Source organism: Scardinius erythrophthalmus (genome assembly GCF_964197995.2).
Source record: "Scardinius erythrophthalmus genome assembly, chromosome: 7".
Taxonomy (NCBI): Eukaryota; Metazoa; Chordata; class Actinopteri; order Cypriniformes; family Leuciscidae; genus Scardinius; species Scardinius erythrophthalmus.
In genome coordinates this window covers 24,056,747-24,075,155 of record NC_138227.1, presented here as the reverse complement: position 1 = coordinate 24,075,155, position 18,409 = coordinate 24,056,747, and the positions used below count along the sequence as shown (strand labels likewise).

The following is an 18,409-nucleotide window of genomic DNA, read 5'->3' as shown; positions in this document are numbered from 1 at the left end:
GAGAGAGAGAGAGAGATCATTCAAACTGCAAAGTGTTTAAGTTACTGTTAATTAAAACAAATATATTAATCTGAAATGTAGCAAATTCATTTTCAATTCATTCAGGTACAATTACCAAACATATCTCAAGGTGGTTTTGTCTTTTTATTAATTTAATTAATAAACTAATTATATAAAACTATTGTCAGTGCACTACAAATAAACTGGTTCTATGCCTTTATTAATAAAACTTATTTAAAAATACAAGGCTTAAGTAATTAATTTTTCTCTGGTGGTAGCCTACAGCCTGAGACATGAACAAGACTTCTGCATTTTTGTTTTGCTTTTCCCTCCATTGTACCGATCTCGTACCGAACCGTGATGTCTGAACCGAGGTATGAACCGTCACTTCTGTGTACCGTTCCACCCCGACTCAGCACCAGAGACACCAGAGCAAGGCGGACCGCACTAGGACACATTTCTAACTGAAAAGCATCTCGCGGTGATCACCGATGATCGGCTCTGAGCGGATTTTGCTCATCTCAAACAAGCCTAATAGCTAAAGGGGGCGGGTCTTTGCGAACGGTCAATTGGGACACAGCTGTGCTCATGACTGCTGATTGAGTCATCTCTCAGCTCACCTGGTCCTCATTAGCACGACTCTACTTAACCTGGGTCTTTTCTGTTCTGTTGTCAGAAGTTTGGTGTTTATTGTGCACTGTGTTTCAGCTCACAGTTGTGCCTCAGTCCTGTTCCAGTCTGGGTGATTGCTGCACTGATGAATTCAGATCTTGTTTATGGACTGTCTGTTTGTGGCTCAGGTTGTTGCGTGGATTCCCACGACTCTCTTTACCAGTGTCTAACTGGCTTTGCCTGCTGTTCACACTAGTGTAATTCTAATAAATTCACCTTACAGCATTTGTGATTACTTCTGTCTCGTTCATCCCTGACAGTTGCAGGTTCAGTATGATGTCAGAAACCAGAAGTCTAATTCGCTGTTGGTTCCTTAGATTTTCCTATGGGGTTTTACACATAAATCGAAAAAACCCATAGGAAAATCTCAGGAAGCAGTGGCGAATTAGTTTTCATACCTTCACCACTTTATTACAATGAGTTATAAAGTCAGAATCTTTTCCCCCCTCAGAATTGGACTTTATAACTTCCAATTGTGAGTTTATATCTCAGTTCTGAGAAAAGTCAAAATTGCAATATATAAACTATAAAAAAAATGTACATCTCGCAAGTCTACTTTATTCCTCACAATTGCGAGTTTATACAGTATCTCGCAATTCTTACTTTATTTCTTGCAATTGCGAGTTTGTTTCACAGTTCTGACATAACTCGCAATTGGCGAGTTTATATCTTTCAATATGAGAAAAAGGTCACAATTGTGAGATATAAAGCAAATTATCTTTTGATTTTTTTTATTCCGTGGCGGAAACTTCCCAACCCTATCATATTGGTGGAATGTCTAAGGAATAAACCAATCAATCACATTAATAAAATGAATACAAAGACGTGGCATAACATTTAGATGGCCTACTGTATTAATTAGACTGCTGTTTTCTTTTCTCGTTGCCTTTGCTCCAGACAGCTGCTGTTCCTGCTGTGTTCTGTTATAAACAAGATTTCTTGTAAACCACATGACCATGCATTTTCTTGCCAGGATTTTCCTTTTTTTTTTCAGTGTCAAAGCCCAATTTGACGGAGGTGGGAAATAGCCCTCGTAGTCTTTTCTCAGTTAGTTGGTAGATGATGTTAGTCGCTGTCCTAATGGAATAATCACATATGAGCAAGGTGAAACAGCAAGATGATCTGCCCTCTGTTTTTTGCATTTTTGTTTTTTCTTGCAGTGGATGCAAGACCCACGTAAGTACTAGAATTATTGACTAATTTTACAAAATGTAAAAAATGTTGTTTTCTCATAATTACCCACTTCTTGAATTTTGTTCTATCCTATCAATGCTTATATACATGTGTATGCATTTATACCACAGATGCCTAATTGTTGCTCCAAATAAAATTCACCTGGGAGTGGAAGAGACTGTGAGTGTGCAGCTTCATGGAGCAACTAAAGAAACCAGCATGCAGCTATACTTTGAAAACCAGAAACCTTTAAAGTGTCTGTCAGAAAAGAAATCTATAATCCTTAACAAGGACAATAACTACCAAGCTGTGGTGAAACTTAAAGTAAGTCTGTACACTTGAGATTTTTAAAAGGGTTAAAATCTATTTCTCCACAGCAAACTCTGCCAATGTCTTTTCAAACCAATGTACTGTAGGTTGATCCTAAGATGTATGATCCTAAGATGTATGGAAGTACAAAAATGGATTCATATGTTCAGCTTGCAGCCGAAAGCAATGATGTCTTTGCAGACCAAGTCAAAAAAGTAAAAAAAGCCAACATCTTTTTGTCAACTAAAAGGGGGTACATTTTTATCCAAACAGACAAGCCCATTTATAATCCAGGGGAAAAAGGTACTGTATGACTATTCACTTTCTTCTTTTTTCCTTTTTTTTTTACTTATTTACTTTTATTAAATATGTATTATTTGTTTACCAGTATTAAAACGCCCACATTAGTTTAGTTTCTCTTTATTCCATGTTTTTCAGCAAAATACAGAATCTTCACCCTAGACAACTACTTGCTCCCCATAAAGGATGAAATTCACGTTCAAATAGCAGTAAGTTGTTATTATCCATGATGAAACACGAATAATATGCACAAATACCTGGAATGAGCAGGTGAAAAACTTTCTTTTTACAGAATTGCAAAGGCTTGATTGTTTACAATCATATTTTGAATTCTGACCAAATCTTGGAAAAAACTATCACTATACCGGAAGTGGAGCTGTAAGTTAACTTCATGAAAACTACATGAACACTAAACAACACTTACACTAAATAAAGTGTGTATATAGTGATTGTTTAAATCTTTGGTTGTAAAAATCACATTTGCATATACAGTATATATTCTTATACAATGGGCAACATTACATTATAGGGGACAGCTATGGACTTGTAATGATATATTGTGTGTAATTTTATTCATCCTTCAGGGCTGGCAAATGGAAAATCATTGCATCATTCCATAAGTACCCTGAATCTATCTCAGCATTGGAGTTTGAGGTCAAGGAATACGGTAGGTATTATGAAATTGCAGGTGCATCTATTTGAAGAATTCTCGTTTAATCGGTCACTTTAACCTTTCATTTATCACAGTTTTGCCCACATTTGAGGTTAAGATTGAGTCTACACAGCCTTACCTTATTTTGATGAGCAAGTCATTTACATTCAACATCTCTGCCAGGTATGTACACTACTCCATCACATGCTGATGGGGTTTGTTGTTGACTTCAGATTTTGCCATGTAACTCATCAGTTTTTGGTGTTTTCAGATATACTTATGGGAAGGGGGTCAACGGGATAGCATATGTTCGATTTGGACTTATTGATGAAATGGGGAATAAGATATATCTCCCAGGCACTGAACAGCAGATAGCAGTAAGAAAATCATTTTGCTGTAGAAAAAAAGCTAAAATGTTTCTGACAATTAAGTCTTTCAGATAATAAAAATAAATTGTCTAAAAAATATATATATTTATAACGTATATATGTATGTATATGTGTGTGTAACATACTTATCAGTATCTGATTTGGTTTATTTGTTTATATTCTTCTGTTATGTAGGTAGAGGATGGCACTACAAAAACAGAAGTACTCACTAAGGACTTAAAGACAGCGTCAAAAAATAACACTCAAGGGCAAATAGAGGGATATTATCTTTATATTGCAGTCTCGGTTTTGGAAAAAGCAAGTGAGTAATAAATGGAAAGTAGCCTAATGATTAGATAAGGAAATGTATGCAATAAAATGAATTCTAGTTATCACAAGTGCAAAAGTATATTGATGAAATAATGTGTTTCTTTGTCTTATTATACACCAGTCATCTTATTCACTTATTTTATTTACTTAAAGTTACTATTTATCCTCAGATGGGTATTAAAATATGTTAAATGACTGAAATTCATATCACATTGAATATTTTGACTTATTTTATGCAGGTGGCAATCTAGAGGAAGCAGAAAGTTCTTCTGTGAAGATTGTGACATCACCATATGTTGTTGATCTGTCAAAAACCAAGACATATTTCACCCCGGGTGGCATGTTTTCCATTTTGGTATGTGGCCTAAATAATTTTTTAACTCAAATATGTTCTTTTTATCCCTCTCTGGCTTTAAAATGTATGTTAGTATCACACCTGCATAAATACATTTTTGCATTTCTTTTGAAGGCTACTGCAAAATATCCAGATGGCCAAAGAGTCCCAAACTTGAAATTTACAGCCACTGTTGGAATAAAAGGATCACCAGAGCAGATTCTGAGCAAAGAGGGCTGGGGAAATGAAATGGGAGATGTAGCCATGTCCTTTCAAATACCACTACAGGCTAAGAATTTAGCTATAACGGTGAGATTTCACATGATATTTGATATTTCTGTATTACCATTCCAAAGTGGCCACAATATACAATGACCTTGTTTTAAATCTGCTGTCAACAACAGTATCAACCTTTTGTGTATCCTTGTGGCTTTGGTATTGACCAATCAACATCCAGGACTGGGACTGTCCATTTAATATGGTCCTTATTTTGCAGGTTTTTGCCGAGGGGAGAGACCAGGAGGTAATTCGTAGTGATAAAAAGATGACAGCCAGTGCAATAAAAGCTGAAGATCACAGCTATCTTAGTTTGGAAGTGGAGCAACAGTTCCTACAGCCTGGAGAAGACTTAAAAGCCACATTACGGGACATTACACCTCAGGGTTCAGGAAAACCAACTTTCTTTTATTTTATGGTAAGACTAAGAGCAATCAGCTTGGATGTCATTTTTTGAATAGGTCTTTACCAGATTTGCTTTATCTTCAATCTAATGTCTTCCATCATTTAAAAAATAAATAATTCCTCAAACAGGTTTGGAGTAAAGGACGAATTGTGCAGGTGGGGAGGGTGCCAAGAACTGAAATCACAACAATCAATCTGAAATTCAATGTGGAAATGGTGCCTTCTTTTCGCCTGGTCGCCTACTATTTTACAGGCCTTACACCAAATGGAAAAATAGTGGCTGACTCTGTGTGGGTCGATGTGAAAGATGTCTGCAAAGGCAAGGTACAGCAGAGACAATTTATCATTCAGAATCTAAATATGGTGAAATATTGGTTTAGAAGCGAGTGTTTCCACATACCGTTTTGTTTGTATAGGTAGAAATTGATCCAATAGCTGAGATAAAACCTGCAACTGAGTTTAAGGTGACGGTCAGAACAGATCCAAAGGCCAAGGTGGCTCTTGCCGCAGTGGACTCAGCTGTTTACATTCTGAACAAAAACAAACTAAGCCTTCAAAAGGTAATGCATTCGGGATTATGTGCTGTACACTATGTACAAAATCAAAACTGGAGTTTTGTGGATATCTAGTACGCTATGCTAGTGTACTCCTAAAAGTACTGCATGTACCTTTTTAGTATTGCCGCTCATGATGGAGATGATTTGTTTTTTTCCCACAGATGTTTGAATATATGAACTCGTATGACTTGGCCTGCTCTGTCGGAGGAGGAGAGGACTCCAGTGCTGTTCTGCAGAGAGCTGGGCTAACTTTCATTTGTAACTGTGATCTTGAAACCCCAAAACCCAAGGGTAAAATACCTATTGTATTGAATTATTATTCAAGAACCATAAGAGCATGAAAGCGTGATCAACACAGTTTTTTACTTCTTAGAGCATAAGTGTTACAACTCTAAACCTGACCCTCGTATCAGGAGAGCAGCGGACTATGTTGCAAAATACAATGCAGTCGGTAAGATGCAAAACAACAGTTTGACAACCCTTGAACATTCCTCACATGATTTGTCTTTTAATCATATGTCAATTGATAATATCATCAACAGTCAACAGCTATAAGAACAAAGACAGGAAATGTTGTCTTGATGGTGTAAGGCCAAGCAAACTGGATACGTCCTGTGATGAGCGTCTCAAAAGAGTAAAAGCATCGGACAGCTGCCGTAAGGCTTTTAAACAATGCTGCGAAGCTGCAAATGAGAGGAGGAAGAAGGAGAAATTTGAGAGGAGAAAAACCAGCCTTGGGAGAGGTACAATTTGTCTTGCATAACTTCTTGGAAGGGTTTTCTTAGATTAAAACCACATTTATTGCACAATTCTTCAGTGATTTGACATTCTAAATCAAACAAAAACAAAGAAATGAGTGAGCAGTGAAGTCAGTTTAGTTTATTATTTTATAATAATATTCTTTTTTTATTATTATTAGTGTTAATATCCTTAATAATAATAATAATGTTAAAATATTGTTAATATCAGTGGCTTCACTGCCACTATAGTTTAAAAATATAGTATAGTGAAATATAGTATAAATGTTACTGAGCAGTGAAGTCATTTAGTATATAATCATAATTATTATAATTATTATTACAATATTGTCAATATTAATACTAAATTGGCTGCTTACACTTATATACAATCAATTTAAATTATAAAATGTATTAAAATATAAAAAAAATATATATAGAAGCTGAAATCTACTCTTTTTCTGTCTGTCACTGTAGCCACTGACGCCACACTGGACGAAATTGTTATTAATGAGGATGCAATCTACCTTCGTAAATATTTCCCACAGTCATGGATGTGGACAGTCATTGAATCAGATAGGACTGGCATTATCAGGTTACCAATTAATCAGATAAATAAATAAATATTATAATGAGTTTGACTATATATACTGATGAATAGAATAAATCACCTCTAACATCATTTTTTTATATGTAAATACTTTTTTGTCTTTTGTAAACTTAAAGGCATGATGCAGTTGCTCCTGATTCTATAACCACTTGGGAAATACAGGCTGTGGGCATTTCTTCCACAAAAGGTTGCTGTTTACTTAAAATCTGCCATTTGGTGTGCTATTTAGATGCTGATTATTTTTCAAAAGGTGTTTATTATTAATTATTATTATTATTATTATTTAGGATTCTGCATTGCAGAGCCAAAACCTCTGAAGGTCTTCCAAGATTTCTTTTTGTCCGTCAACCTACCTTACTCTGTGAAGAGAAATGAACAGCTTCAGGTTAAAGCTGTTGTGTACAATTACAAGCAAGAGAGTTTACAGGTAAATTTAATTCATCTTTATTTCAGGTGCTATTCTTTTTAACCAGCAAACAGTGCATGTGCCTGAAAAATGATTAAAATGCTTTGAAACTCGGCAAAACTCTAGTTCCTGTTTAAGGGCCGAGAATGCCATATCATGTGTCTCCTTAGGTAATAGTGAAGATGAATAAGGAGAAAGGTTTGTGCACTGCTGGCGGCAGTGAGGTGAGGGAGGAGGTCACGGTTCATGGTAACTCTGCAGTGGCCGTGTATTTCACCGTGGTGCCCCTTGTTATCGGAAATATCCCCATCACCGTGCTGGCTTACGCCTCAGACACTGCCCAAGATCGAGTAGAAAAGGAGCTCCGTGTGGAGGTAAAGTGTGGCATACCACGATTTTACTGTGCTTCAGTGTCACATACAGTACCTGAGAAATTAATCATGGGAATACTCTTGTTTCCTACAAGTAATTCAGTATTCACCCAAAAACTCTCTTGATAATTCTTCATCTTTAGGGGGAAGGAGAAATCGCCTCTATTGACAGGGAGTTCAACATTGATCCAAAATGTGAGAATCCAGCATATAAATAGTAAATCAGTTTATAGGCTTTCCATCATTGCTGTAAACTTTTTTTTTTTTTGTCTTTTTATGCAGTGAGGAAATTAGAGATTGATATTCCAGTCCCTGTTGATGAGATCCCTGGTGGGACAGACTCAGACACCTTTTTGAGTTTAAAAGGTGAGATGGTATATATGTATAAGGTTTTAAGCTGCCAAACTCCAGGGAAGTTTTCAGTCCAATGATCAAGTAAGTGAATTCTTATTCTGTGAATGTTTCTGAAGAGCGTGAGCCTATGGGTGGATGGATGGATGGATGGATGGATGGATGGATGGATGGATGGATGGATGGATGGATGGATGGATGGATGGATGGATGGATGGAGTTGAGGTACAGTAGATAATGACCTTGTTATTTTCCAGGTGGTGTGATGGGCGAGTCGGTAGAGAACTGTCTAAACCTGGAGGGTGTTGATAAACTCATTCAGCTGCCCACTGGCTGTGCGGAGCAGACTATGGTGAAGATGTCTCCTGCTATTCATGCCATGAGGTACCTGGATGCCACCAACCAATGGATATCACTGAAAGCTGAACGAAGAGATGAGGCCCAATCAATGATCCAAACTGGTGCGTATCCATTATGAGATACCTTTAGATGACAAAAAAATCAAGTAAATATTCTAATAGGTGATAAGCTATGAGCAGGGCCATAACTAGGGTATCCAGGTTGTTGCTGGGGGCTCTCCTTGGTGGAAAATGTGTCCCCCACAATTTTAATCGGGTTCTTCCTCCTCGATTGAAATCGCGTTCCTGGAGTGTTTTTCTTTTTTTTTTATGTTTTTGATAAAAGTGTCTTATGCTCACCAAGGCTGCATTTATTTTATCAAAAATACTGTTTTCTATTTGAATATGTTATTAAATGTAATTTATTCCTGTGATGGCAAAGCTGAATTTTCAGCATCATTACTCTAGTCTTCTGTGTCACATGATTCTTTAGAAATCATTCAGATATGCTGATTTGCTGCTCAAGAAACATTTATTATAATTATGAATGTTGAAAACGTAATATTTTTGTTAAAACTTTGACCTTTTTTTAGGATTATTTGATGAATAGAACGTTTGATAAACAGTGTTTATTTGAAATATAATCTTTTGTAACATTAAAAATGCCTTTACTGTCACTTTTCTTAAATGTAATTGAATAAAATTATTAATTTCTTTTAAAAAATCGTACTGATCCCAAACTTTTGAACAGTATTATCAAATCATATATTTGCCAATATATGTGAGACAAGAGTTTTGGTTGGGCCCACCATTATACAAAAGTATTCAGTATTAAAATACCTGACAAATGTTGAAACATCATATATAACCTACCTTAACCACATACAGTACATCTTTGTTTTAACTTCTTATGTACCAGGTTACAGCACAGTCCTCACACACAAGAAAACAGATGGCTCTTACGGAGCCTTTCTGCGGACTCCCAGCAGTATTTGGTACATTTTTGGTTCCTCTAGCGCAACTCTAGCATGACACTAGCAATGCCAAGAATGCTTAATATGTATTTTTTATATTAACTACAAGAATTCCACACATAATATTTTGACTCTGTTTTTGATATATATTAGTACAAAAGTGTTTTTTTATTCGTATTTTTATTCTATCCAACCTTCCCGTAGGCTTACTGCATATATTGCCAAGGAGCTGACGGAGTCCCGGGACATTATCAATGTGAATGACTTATATATTCAGGATGCCATGTCTTATCTAATTTCCAAACAGAAGAGCAATGGTGCATGGGATGATCCCAATCGCCTATATGACAGAGGAATGAAGGTACAGCAAAAAGGGTATATTTATTCTATTTATCAATATTGTATTGCTAACATTGACTCAAAAAAGACAAATATTTGTCCCCAGGGAGGAGTTGGAAAGGCGAAAGATGATGTTCCCCTAACTGCTTTTCTCCTTATATCAATGAACCATGCTTTGAAAGTCTACGAGCTGGGAAGTGATACAGAACTGGTAACATATTAACTCAAGTGACATCAATTCAATTCATTAACTACTGAATAAACAAACCTCTGTTTATTTCCAGAGATCAGCTATGGACAAAGCAGAGTCTTATCTAGTTGGGCAGTTGGATGCTTTGGAGAGTCCTTATTCGCTTGCCATCACAGCTTATGCCTTGACCTTGCATGACCATCGAAGTGCAGAAGCCCGGCGAGCGCAGCAGAAGCTAAAAGACATTGCTAATTGTGACAGCAGTCAGTAATTCAATTATTACCAGCAATTTTACATCTTGAATTCTTTCTCTTAGACCATAATTCACGTAACAGCAGAAGATATTCTCAGATAGAAGATTAGAAGACACATTAAATATTTAATAAATAAAGAATCAGCAAAAAAAATTGGTCACAGTTTTTTAGCTCATTTGTCATATTATCCAATCCATGTATCATATTTTCTCTCCTTTCTGCACAGAAAAGTGTTTTTGGAATGCCAAAGGTGGCAGAGGCGAATCAGTGGGTAAAGCTGCGGCTGAATCTGTGGAGACCACAGCATATGCTCTGCTCAGTATGCTGTCAGCGAGTGACATGATGACTGCTAAACTCGCTGCAAACTGGCTGACAGAGCAGCGCAAATATGGTGGTGGATTCCAGTCCACACAGGTGGGTTGCGGAATTATATAAACTCTTTCCCCGCCAGCATTTTTTATTTTTTAAGTTGCCAGCCACTGCGAGCATTTTTGATCATTTTCACAAAAGTGTCATGCCCCCCAGAATATTTTGTTGTATGAATAGGCCTATCTGAACATGCAGTATATCAAAAGAAAGAACAGACCCTCAGCTTTTAAACAAGCAAACGAATAAACAAACAGAAAAAAAAAAATTAATTAACACTTCAGTGTGGGTACGTTTTTTTTTTTTTTAAAAAGCACAATTTTGAGAAAAAGCTGTGAAAATAGCGCTTTGTAAAAGACTAAATCCAGATCAGATTCAGAACGATGATCAAAATGGAGTAGATCGAGTCCATCAACATCCCCAAAGCTTGCACAGCCATATACTGTAGCTTGTCCTGGGTCTACATTTCATTCATTAGCATTAGGCAGTTTTGATTTATATGCTGTTGATCACATAATTTTACATAATGCATATGATTTTCTCACAAATTATTGAAATTTCCGTCAATGGCGGGGAAAGAGTTAACTATAAAATATTAAAACGTTACTTTACTCCTAATTCTTAATAGGCTAATTCCTTATAAAACAATATCAAAAAAGTGTTGTAATGCTGTTTTTAGAATTTTTTTTTTTAAACTGTTTGATAGCCTGATATACCTACCATTAAAACATTTTTGGAAGAAATTAATACTTACATTTATCAAGGATGCGTTGAATTGATCATAAGTGACAGTAAATACATTTATTATGTTAAAAAAGATTAATATTTCATATAAATGCTGTTCTTTGAGCTTTCTATTCAAAGAAAAATCACAGTTTCCACAAAAGTGATACATGTTTTTAACATTTATAATATTAATTATTATAATAATAAAAAGTTTCTTAAGCCTCAAATCAGAATATTAGAATAATTTCTGAAGGATCATGTGACAAAGACTGGAGTCGTTCTTTAGTTTTGCTACCACAAGGATACTGTAAATAATTTTGTTTAATATTTTAAAATAGAAAACAGTTATTTTAAATTATAATATTTCAAAAATGTTACTGTATTTATGATTAAATAAACGGAGCCTAGGAAAGAGTCTTCTTTCAAAAACAAACAAACAAACAAAAACAGCCTTACCGACCCTAAACCTTTGAACAATAGTGTACCTTTTATTAATTTGTCTGATGGTAACAGATCCTTAAAGGGATAGTTCACTTTGAAAATAAATTTTGGTATGTTTTAGCTTACCTCAAGGGCATCCAAGATGTAGGTGTCTTTTTTTCCGCAGTAGTTTCAATTTGGATATTTTTAGGTCAAACCGTTCTTGTCTGTCAGTCATATAATGCAGGTCGATGGTCACTGTCTCAAAACACAAGCACAGAGTCCAAATTAAAACAATTCCCCATCGTCCAAATTAAACAATTCCCCATCGTAAGTACACATTGATGGCCTAAGACACGAAACGAGCGGTTTGTGTGAGAAATTTCAAAGTGAACTATCCCTTTAATACACAATCACACACATTGCATTGGACTGTATGCAAGGACTCTAGTTTGCATTAATCCTTGTTTTTTTTAATATACATAGGATACAGTCGTGGCCCTAGAGGCTCTGACGAAATACAGCATACTGAGCAACGATATAGGAGACCTGAATCTCAGGGTGGAAATGTGCCTTGAAAATGGCAAAAAGCAAGATTTACACTTGACCAAATATAATGCGCTCACCGCAGAAGCTGTTAAGGTAAGAAAGATTACTTAAAACAGTAATTTTACTATTCCTAAAAGGTGACTTATTTATCTTCAGCAGATATATGCATATACTTTACATTTAAAAATAGTGATGACTCATCCTGTACTGTCCAGATGTTCTTTTCTTTCTTGAACGAATAAGCCCCTCCCACTAATTCCATATTCAAGCAACTACAAAGTAGGTTCATGGCTTTGGTGCAAATAATTTAAAAAAGGAACAAACGTTTTGAAATGTTGAAACATCCAGTTTCAATGGGGAATACATATACAGAGTGCAGAAAACTCAAGTCATTTTATTGGTCTTTAAATATGTGATAAAGTATGCCATAACAAGCAAAAACCCCTCACTATATGTGCACTTGTTTACACAGGTCAGAAATGCTGGTAAAGTTACCCTAAATGTTCAGGGAACGGGACGTGGAACATTAGCAGTAAGAATTTTTTTTTTCTCCAATTAACATTATTGATTATCTATGATGTTTCAGTTAATGCTATTTTAAATGACTTTTTGCTCATTACAGGTTGTGCAGACATACAGAACTATGAAGAAGGATGAAACATACTGTGATCTTTTTCACCTTAGTGTTACAGTGGAAGGAGAGCTGGAATACAGTACGTAACATAATGCGACAGCCACTGTTGTTGTAGGTCACTCTGAATAATAAATTAAATTTGAATTGTGAAAAGTATAAATGTTATATTCAACCTTCACAGGATGTTAAAAACTATACATTAAATGAAAGTTGCACATCTCTGATTGGGTGAGGCTGACCTCAGGTGGCGAGGAGGAGTAGTTACAAACGTCATCTAATAATAATTTAGACTAGGTATCATAAGACTTAAAGTCAATATGCTCTTCTCTAGAAATGTACAATAAGGAAGAAACGTTTGATGATTATTACAACTACGAAGCCGAGGAGGATCAAAAAGATGAGCCCATGAGCAGCATAGAATGGTTTGATCTTCGCAGCCGCAGAAAAAGACAAATCTCAGAGGAGCCAAAGAAAGAGAGTTCACTCATATACACAGTGTGTGTGGGGTGAGCACAGTAAACAGTCTTTTTATGCACTTAAAAATGATTTGTTATATAAATGTTATATAAATAATTTGTTATATAAATGTTCAGCAGAATTGTTTGGCCTATTTTCTCCTCTGTTCTCCCACAGCATGAAAAAGAACAATTCTGTTGGCATGGTCATGGTGGACATCTCACTCCTAAGTGGACTGATGCCAAACATCAAGGATTTGGAACATGTGCATATGCATTTATCAATTTTATTATTATTACATGTAGTTCTCAAAAATACATTATATTTCTATGACTTGTTAGTATTCTACTTGTTATTACAATGTAAGTATTAATTAATATTTGATATTATTTACCATTTTCGTAATTTGTATTTTTTTTTCTATCAATAAGCATTAGGTAAAGTTTTCTTACAATAAGTGCCATATTTCTGGAAGTTTTCTGTAATTTCCTGACTTTGTTGAGTTACAAATAATATAAATACTATGTGATATAAAATATGAAAGTATTTTTTTCTAAGAATTTATTTCATCTCTCATTTTTCCCCCACAGAATGTAAAGGGCTCAGAGAAGTTCAATGATCACTACGAAACCCACCATAATAAAGTCTTTCTTTATTTTGCGAAGGTAATGGAATAGTTTCCCATGAATTTTAAATAGTTTCTTTTTGATGCATGGTTTGCATCTTTTTTTTCTTTTCTTTTTGCTGAATTTGAAAATAAATGTCATTGAGTTAAATTGGCTCCGCTTTAATTCATCAGTGCTTATGCAACATATCCAGTAGACAAGAATAATTTGATTACATGGTTCATGTCAACAGATCACCGAAACCGAGGAGTGTCTTCAGTTTGGTGCTGACCAGGTCGTTCCCATGGGCCTTGTCCAACCTGCTTCTGCTGTCATCTATGACTATTACAGCCCAGGTCATCAAACGCTATGAACAGAACACCTTTTATTGACAACACTTTTGAGTATGAACACTGACTAATGCTATTCAATGTGTTACACAGAAAAGAGATGTGGCATATTCTATACAGCCCCTCAGAAAAGCCCAATGATCTCCAAACTGTGTAGTGGGGATGTGTGTACATGTGCAGAAGGTGGGAAAAACTGTTGTGTACTGTGATTATATTTGAACACATGGGCCTCAAAGGCATAAGTGAAAACCAGATGTCCATTTCACACTTTTCAGGTGGTTGTCCAGATCTGAAAGTCACCTTCAGCAAGGATATGAAAGATACCACCCGGAGCAGATATGCATGCTACGATCCTACCGTTGACTATGGTGAGAAACTAAAGTCAGATAATGTACAAATACGGTATGTTGCCAAGTCTTAACACTATACTAACTTATATTTTAAATGTGTTCTGTTTTCTATAGTCTATGTGATTCAAATTCTCAACTCAAGCAGAGATGAAGTGTTTATGCACTATACCACATTAATCACTGATGTTCTTCAGATTGGTAAGTTTGGTCCTCTGTATTTTTACATTTAAAACGAAACAAGTTGTAATAAGGTTCTGTAGGTTCATTAAAGTTATAACTAGTTATTCTTTGGCAGTTTTGAATACTTGGTTTTGTTTGGTGAATCGTGCCATCCACTAGCAAATTCACTCAATATGATGTCAAAATGCCCATCATTACGAGTATCCTAGTAAACATAGCCGGTTGTGTCTTGAACGAAGTTGAGAGAGAAAATGCACGTGTACAGAATGTATTAGTATATTGGATCTGTGCATGTGGTCTTAAAGTGACAGCAGCCTAATATATCTGCAGCTATATAAGCTCTGTAACTTTAATAAGGTTTAATCTGTGTTTAGTTTATACAGTAGACTATGCAGTGGAGTGTTATTTTACATCTGACTAGCCTACTTCATTAAATTTCTGTGAAAAACTGGGAATTTAACTGGTATCTAAAATTTTGGTGTCATAACTGCCTGTTTTTGTTTCATGGCCTGTAAAAATATTTATTCGCAGCCCTTTTTTTTTTAAGTCACCGGCCTTTGGCAGGTGTGGCAAAAAGTTAGTTTTAGGCCCTGGTTGTAATGGACTATTTTTTTGTTAGCGGAATCTTTAAGATAACATGGCCTACAGGTAAAATCATACGATTATTTCAACCAACATTTCTTGTCTACTGTCCACATATTTGTTTATGTGATATCTGTAATGAATCATTAGCCTGGTATCACAAAATAAACCCCGACCTGACCACGTTGTCGGGAGGTATTTTGTGATAATTGCCGAATGACCGTACATACTTCAAGTAATGGATTCTGCAAAGTTCATTATACCTAATAACGTAGAACCTTATTGTAAATTGTTACCGCAATAAATAATATATCAACACAACCTTTCTTGTTAAAGGGATGATGGACTCTGGTATCCAGAAAGATGTCACGCGCCAGATGATACTGCGCTTATCTTGTGATAAAATGGAGCTGAATAATGAAGCACAATATCTGTTCATGGGTCAGAACAAAGCAATCTCAGTTCTGAATAACGATGGACAACAGTAAGCCTTGAAATCAGTTTATTGAAAAGACAAAATGCAAATTGTTTTCTGATTCATAAAACATTGTTCTTCTATTGTTTCTGAAGTTTCAGGTATGTACTGAACAATGACATGTGGATCGAGAAGATACCAGAAGAAAAGAAATGCAAGGCAACCTCAAGTCGCTCTGCCTGCTTTCATCTCAATGAATTTATAAAGAAACACCCCATTAAACTCTGTGATATTTAAAAAAAACATAACGAAGATGGTAAAATAACCACTTAAAACATCATTTTTTGGCTCTGTAAATCATGTGCTTTTATTTCTAGTGCATATACTGACATATAAAGAGACTGTTACAGTTGTTTGGTACATTGGAAAATAGAGTCAAGCATTTCAATTCAGTTTTCTGTGTGTATTGGCAATACAGTAGATTCACGTCACCTTTCATTCTGATACATAGAGGGAAGTCAAATGGAAGAAACTGATTACAATAATTCCAGATGTTATCTCTTTGACACGACTTGACCTTTAGCTTTTCAGTATTACAACACCATAAAACAAGGGTCCTCTTTTCAGGGGTATTTTTTAGAGATGCTACATTTCGGAGAAATATTCAAGAGTGCATTATTGCAGTTTAAATGCTATGTTTAAAATGTGTCCTGTTGTGGTTATACACTGTACAGTTTTATTATGGAATACTGTATTTAGTGGCTTAAACAACACTGTCTTTGTATCGCTTGCACTCGTTCATGACCTCATATAAAGTACAGATGATGTCCTGATTGTGAATTCATTGCTTTTGTGAACGTCGTGGTGTAACATCTGGGCCAAAATGATCAAATTGTCAATGCAGTAAATCAATGCAATGCAATTTTTTTTTATTAACATTTTTCATTCATTTTCCTACATTCAATTTAAGAAAACAAGCAATAAAACAAAATAAAAAACAGTAGTAAATGCTTCAGTAATACAGTAAACTATGGCAAGTACCCTGCAAATTGTTCTTCCATGAATTTGGCAACTTAAAATGCAGCAGTGGCTGTGTGATTTAATTTTCCCTTATTGTTTTATGTTCATATTTCCGTTGTCTTGATATGACACATTCCCTTGGATGTGGTGACTATCATGTGCATGAGAAAAAACTGTTGTACTTCACTAGACATTAGCTTTGTACACCTTGTGAAAACCACTGAAGGCTGCAGATAACTGCAGAAAACAAAACACTTCAACTTAGAAAAATAACTTGTACATTATACCATTGTGTACAAAATAAATAAACTTGCTTTATAACCTTTTTACGTGAATACAAAGCATGCAATATGTCAATTGTGCTGTTGTGGTCAGTGATATGTAGCAAGCCCAAGTCGCTTTTAAAATCGGAGGCACGATGAACCTACAAGCAGTTCTAGTAAAGCCAGTAAAGCACACTGACAGCTGGGTTACTTTAATATTGAGCTTTAGCGCACTAAGAGAGAGTGGAACTCAAAATAAGATATTACAGCAAATCAATGGCGATCAAATTTACACCATATGATACAAATACGTACACATGTACAGCTAGTCAATGCACAAAAGGCCAGTTCGATGTGAGAATTTTGAGCTCCATCCACAGGTCATTCTTAAGCTGTTGCATTAATGATTTGCCCAGAAAACATTTTATTCCCTGCAATTCTTGTTAAATTTAACAGAGGGGTTTGTTAAGCAGCTTTAAGGTTTGCATGAAAGATTTTGTAAAAAGCACAAATATAGCTGCCCTCTCGGTCACTGTTACATACACAGCGCCTGTTATTACTTGCTAGGGTTCAATATACAGTACATTCATTTAGGAAATGACTATTAACACAAATTGATCAAATAGAGATGCAACATTCATGAAGCCCTGGGTTTGTTCACATCAACATCAGTCAAATGGCTGGAAATTTATGTGCAGAGACTTGTGCAAAGGAAAACATGAAATGCCAAAGACCTTACAGTATATTTGTTAACTCTTCCATCACGGCGAGTCTTTACTGCAGGTATCGGTATACTTTGAAGCAGTGGTTTCCAGAGTCTGCCACGGCCACGTGACCATCTGACGTGAGAGCCAGACCCTGCGGGCCGTACAAAGGATCCGCCGTCGTGTTGATGTACGACAGAAAAGAGCCAGAACTGTCAAACACCTACATGACAAAAAATATGTAGTTTGAGTAGGTTTTATAATAATAATTTTAATATATATACATATACATGCACAAAATAAAATTATACAAATAAATCAGGGCTAGGTGGTTTAGGGAAAAAGCAAAAAAAAGTTAATCGTTTTTTAAATAAAATAATTAATACATAAAAAAAAAAAAATCTATAATTATATGGTAACACTTTACCATAAGGTCTTGTTAGCATTAGTTAATGCATTAACTACATGAACTAACAATGAGCAATATATTCTTAAAATGGATTTGTAAATTTTAAGAATAACATTAAGATTAATAAATGCTGTAGAAGTATTGTTCATTGCTTGTAAAGTGTTACCAATTATGTTATAATACAAAAAGAAATTACAATAAATAATAAATGAAAATACAATAAACATATAATCACATTATTAAATGAAAAATATAATTGTATTATAAAATAAAATGAAATATATACATATTTTTTAAATAAAATTAGTAATTGCAAATATGTCTCAGAAAAGTCAAATTGTTTCTTTTTATAAAAATGATATTTAGTTATTTAGAATTTAGTTCTGAGGAAAGATCTATAATAATTTGTATGTTTGCAGATGCTGTTTGATATT

General features: G+C 35.2%; 2 protein-coding genes across 3 annotated transcripts in view; one reads left to right on the top strand and one right to left on the bottom strand.

Moving 5' to 3' along the window:
* Positions 1 to 1,689: 1,689 nt before the first annotated feature.
* Positions 1,690 to 16,925, top strand: c4 (complement component 4). Its single transcript, XM_081371346.1, has 41 exons — positions 1,690 to 1,848; positions 1,977 to 2,169; positions 2,262 to 2,457; positions 2,593 to 2,663; positions 2,747 to 2,832; positions 3,039 to 3,121; positions 3,202 to 3,289; positions 3,378 to 3,483; positions 3,670 to 3,796; positions 4,044 to 4,159; positions 4,274 to 4,447; positions 4,635 to 4,832; positions 4,949 to 5,143; positions 5,236 to 5,379; positions 5,538 to 5,667; positions 5,750 to 5,827; positions 5,919 to 6,119; positions 6,591 to 6,708; positions 6,840 to 6,910; positions 7,011 to 7,150; positions 7,300 to 7,503; positions 7,644 to 7,695; positions 7,783 to 7,866; positions 8,109 to 8,312; positions 9,109 to 9,184; positions 9,368 to 9,524; positions 9,609 to 9,713; positions 9,787 to 9,955; positions 10,173 to 10,360; positions 11,945 to 12,100; positions 12,480 to 12,539; positions 12,630 to 12,720; positions 12,973 to 13,147; positions 13,275 to 13,362; positions 13,688 to 13,762; positions 13,956 to 14,058; positions 14,146 to 14,235; positions 14,328 to 14,420; positions 14,517 to 14,600; positions 15,501 to 15,648; positions 15,735 to 16,925. Exons 1-41 carry the CDS (start codon positions 1,790 to 1,792, stop codon positions 15,874 to 15,876), a joined length of 5,118 nt encoding a protein of 1,705 aa, XP_081227472.1. The 5' UTR covers positions 1,690 to 1,789; the 3' UTR covers positions 15,877 to 16,925.
* Positions 15,926 to 18,409, bottom strand: part of trim3a (tripartite motif containing 3a) — a 37,390-nt gene continuing 34,906 nt past the window's right edge. For both annotated transcript variants that reach the window (XM_081371347.1, XM_081371348.1), the window contains exon 14: positions 15,926 to 17,789. In XM_081371347.1, coding sequence (XP_081227473.1) covers positions 17,637 to 17,789 — 153 coding nt within the window. In that variant the 3' untranslated portion in view covers positions 15,926 to 17,636. The remainder of the gene's footprint in view (positions 17,790 to 18,409) is intronic.